This window comes from Macrobrachium nipponense, chromosome 9 (assembly GCF_015104395.2).
Source record: "Macrobrachium nipponense isolate FS-2020 chromosome 9, ASM1510439v2, whole genome shotgun sequence".
NCBI lineage: Eukaryota > Metazoa > Arthropoda > Malacostraca > Decapoda > Palaemonidae > Macrobrachium > Macrobrachium nipponense.
Genome location: NC_061110.1, coordinates 84352776 through 84354940, shown reverse-complemented (window position 1 = coordinate 84354940; position 2165 = coordinate 84352776). Strand labels below are relative to the sequence as shown.

Below are 2165 nucleotides of genomic sequence, written 5' to 3'. Positions count from 1 at the left end.
TCCCTTAGACATTAATATCAAATTTTGACAAATTCATTAGCAGATATTTACATTTCCTATTTTATCTGAAATAAACTTTACGGTATTTAGATAAAGTTTTATGTTTTATCTTTAACGGCGGCTTTGCCTAAAGAACAAATCGTAACATATTCATTTAAACTTTAGGAAGCAGATGTAACATAAATACTAGTATCTCCTAAGCAATATAACCTTATGAAATTGGCGAAAACCGCCTTCAGCATTAAAGCTAAATTTAGGTTTCAAGGAAGCTGAACAATCCTTACAAAAAGCTGAAAGATACCAGATCTTAGCCTCCTACGAATTCTGTAACATAATTCGCTCAATTACGCGACCACAAACGATGAAACTTTCTTGGCTGTCGAGTATAAAAGATCGCAGGAAGGGTTTCCCAGCACACACTCGCCCAGCAGTGGCCAAAGACAACATCAGCAAGCAACAATGAAGTTTCTGGTTGGTATAGCCTAACCGTAATCTTCATTAATCTTAATCTTCAGTGGTTTACATAACTATAATATTTAGGATATGCCTTATATAATAATTGGTATCTTATATATTACAATTCTCACTTTCGCTCTCGATGGATGGATCGATTGCTCCGTCGATCCATCGATCGATACTTATTTAGAGTATTTAAATGCAGCAATAATTTACAAGTGAATATTGTACTTAATATATGTTGTCCCAGTTTGTCTAATTAAATGGTTACAATTTATTCTTCTAGGAATCCAGTATAAAATTTTATATTATTTTTCAGGTGCTTGCACTCTTAGTGGCTTTTGCTTGCGCTTCTGAGATAGAGAAGCGAGAGGCGGAACCAAGTTATGGAGGATATGGCCACATAAGCTACCATCATCGTCCTTCCTATGGATATGGCTATTCTAATCACAATCATAAACGATCTGCTGATCCTGAACCTGAGGCTGAACCTTCCAATGGCTATGGCTCTTCTTATGGGTATCGGCCAGTCGCCTATGGCTACTCTCACCGCTATTACAAGAGGTCTGCTGATCCTGAGCCAGAAACTGATCATTCCTATGGCTCTTCTTATGGGTATCGCCCAGTCGCTTACGGCTACTCTCAGCGTTATCACAAGAGGTCTGCTGATCCTGAGCCAGAAGCTGATCATACCTATGGCTCCTCTTATGGGTATCGGCCAGTCGCCTATGGCTACTCTCACCGCTATCACAAGAGATCTGCTGATCCTGAGCCAGAAGCTGATCATTCCTATGGCTCCTCTTATGGGAATCGACCAGTCGCCTATGGCTACTCTCACCGCTATCACAAGAGATCTGCTGATCCTGAGCCAGAAGCTGATCATTCCTATGGCTCTTCTTATGGGTATCGCCCAGTCACCTATGGCTACTCTCACCACTATCACAAAAGATCTGCTGATCCTGAGCCAGAAGCTGATCATTCCTATGGCTCCTATTCTGGGTATCGGCCAGTCGCCTATGGCTACTCTCACCGCTATCACAAGAGATCTGCTGATCCTGAGCCAGAACCTGATCATTCCTATGGCTCTTCTTATATGTATCAGCCAGTCGCCTATGGCTACTCTCACCGCTATCACAAGAGGTCTGCTCATCCTGAGCCAGAAGCTGAACCTTCGTATGTATATGGCCACTCATATGGTTACCCCAGATACCGCCCAGTAATTTACGGATAAGGACATCATCAGCATAACAGGTATATCCTAATAGCCAAAGAGGAGGACACAGATGACTTTAGCTAGCAATAGATATTTATTTGTTGTTAGTTCTTGAATGTTCTTCAACTCCGACAAAACAATAAAGTATTAACACTACCTAAATCATTTTTATTGCAGTGCTTCTCTTCACCTTCATCGTCTGAATTCATTCCAATAAAAGATTTAGAGGTTTTACATCAGGAAATTATATTTCTTTAACAGACAGAATATATGAAAGTTTTAAGCAAATTCTGTCTGTACTATAAATCCTATGAAATACTGTGAAAGACTATTATCATTATTATTATTATTCTGTTGAATAAAATGGCAGAATTCAGCGAATTAATCTTATATATTATCTTTTCTATTTTTCTTATTACTCGCTTTTCTGGCTCAGCGATACTTCGAAATAATTGTCCAATACTCATATTGGGGATAATGCTGAAATAGGTATTTA

At 39.2% G+C, this 2165-nt stretch overlaps 1 protein-coding gene across 1 annotated transcript; it reads left to right on the top strand.

Annotated features, from left to right (window-relative positions):
• Positions 1–428: 428 nt before the first annotated feature.
• LOC135217983 (uncharacterized) lies at positions 429–1825 on the top strand. The gene is made up of 2 exons (XM_064254109.1): positions 429–471; positions 776–1825. The coding sequence occupies exons 1-2, from the start codon at positions 460–462 to the stop codon at positions 1685–1687; spliced, it is 924 nt and encodes a 307-aa protein (XP_064110179.1). The 5' UTR covers positions 429–459; the 3' UTR covers positions 1688–1825.
• The last annotated feature ends 340 nt before the right edge of the window (positions 1826–2165 follow it).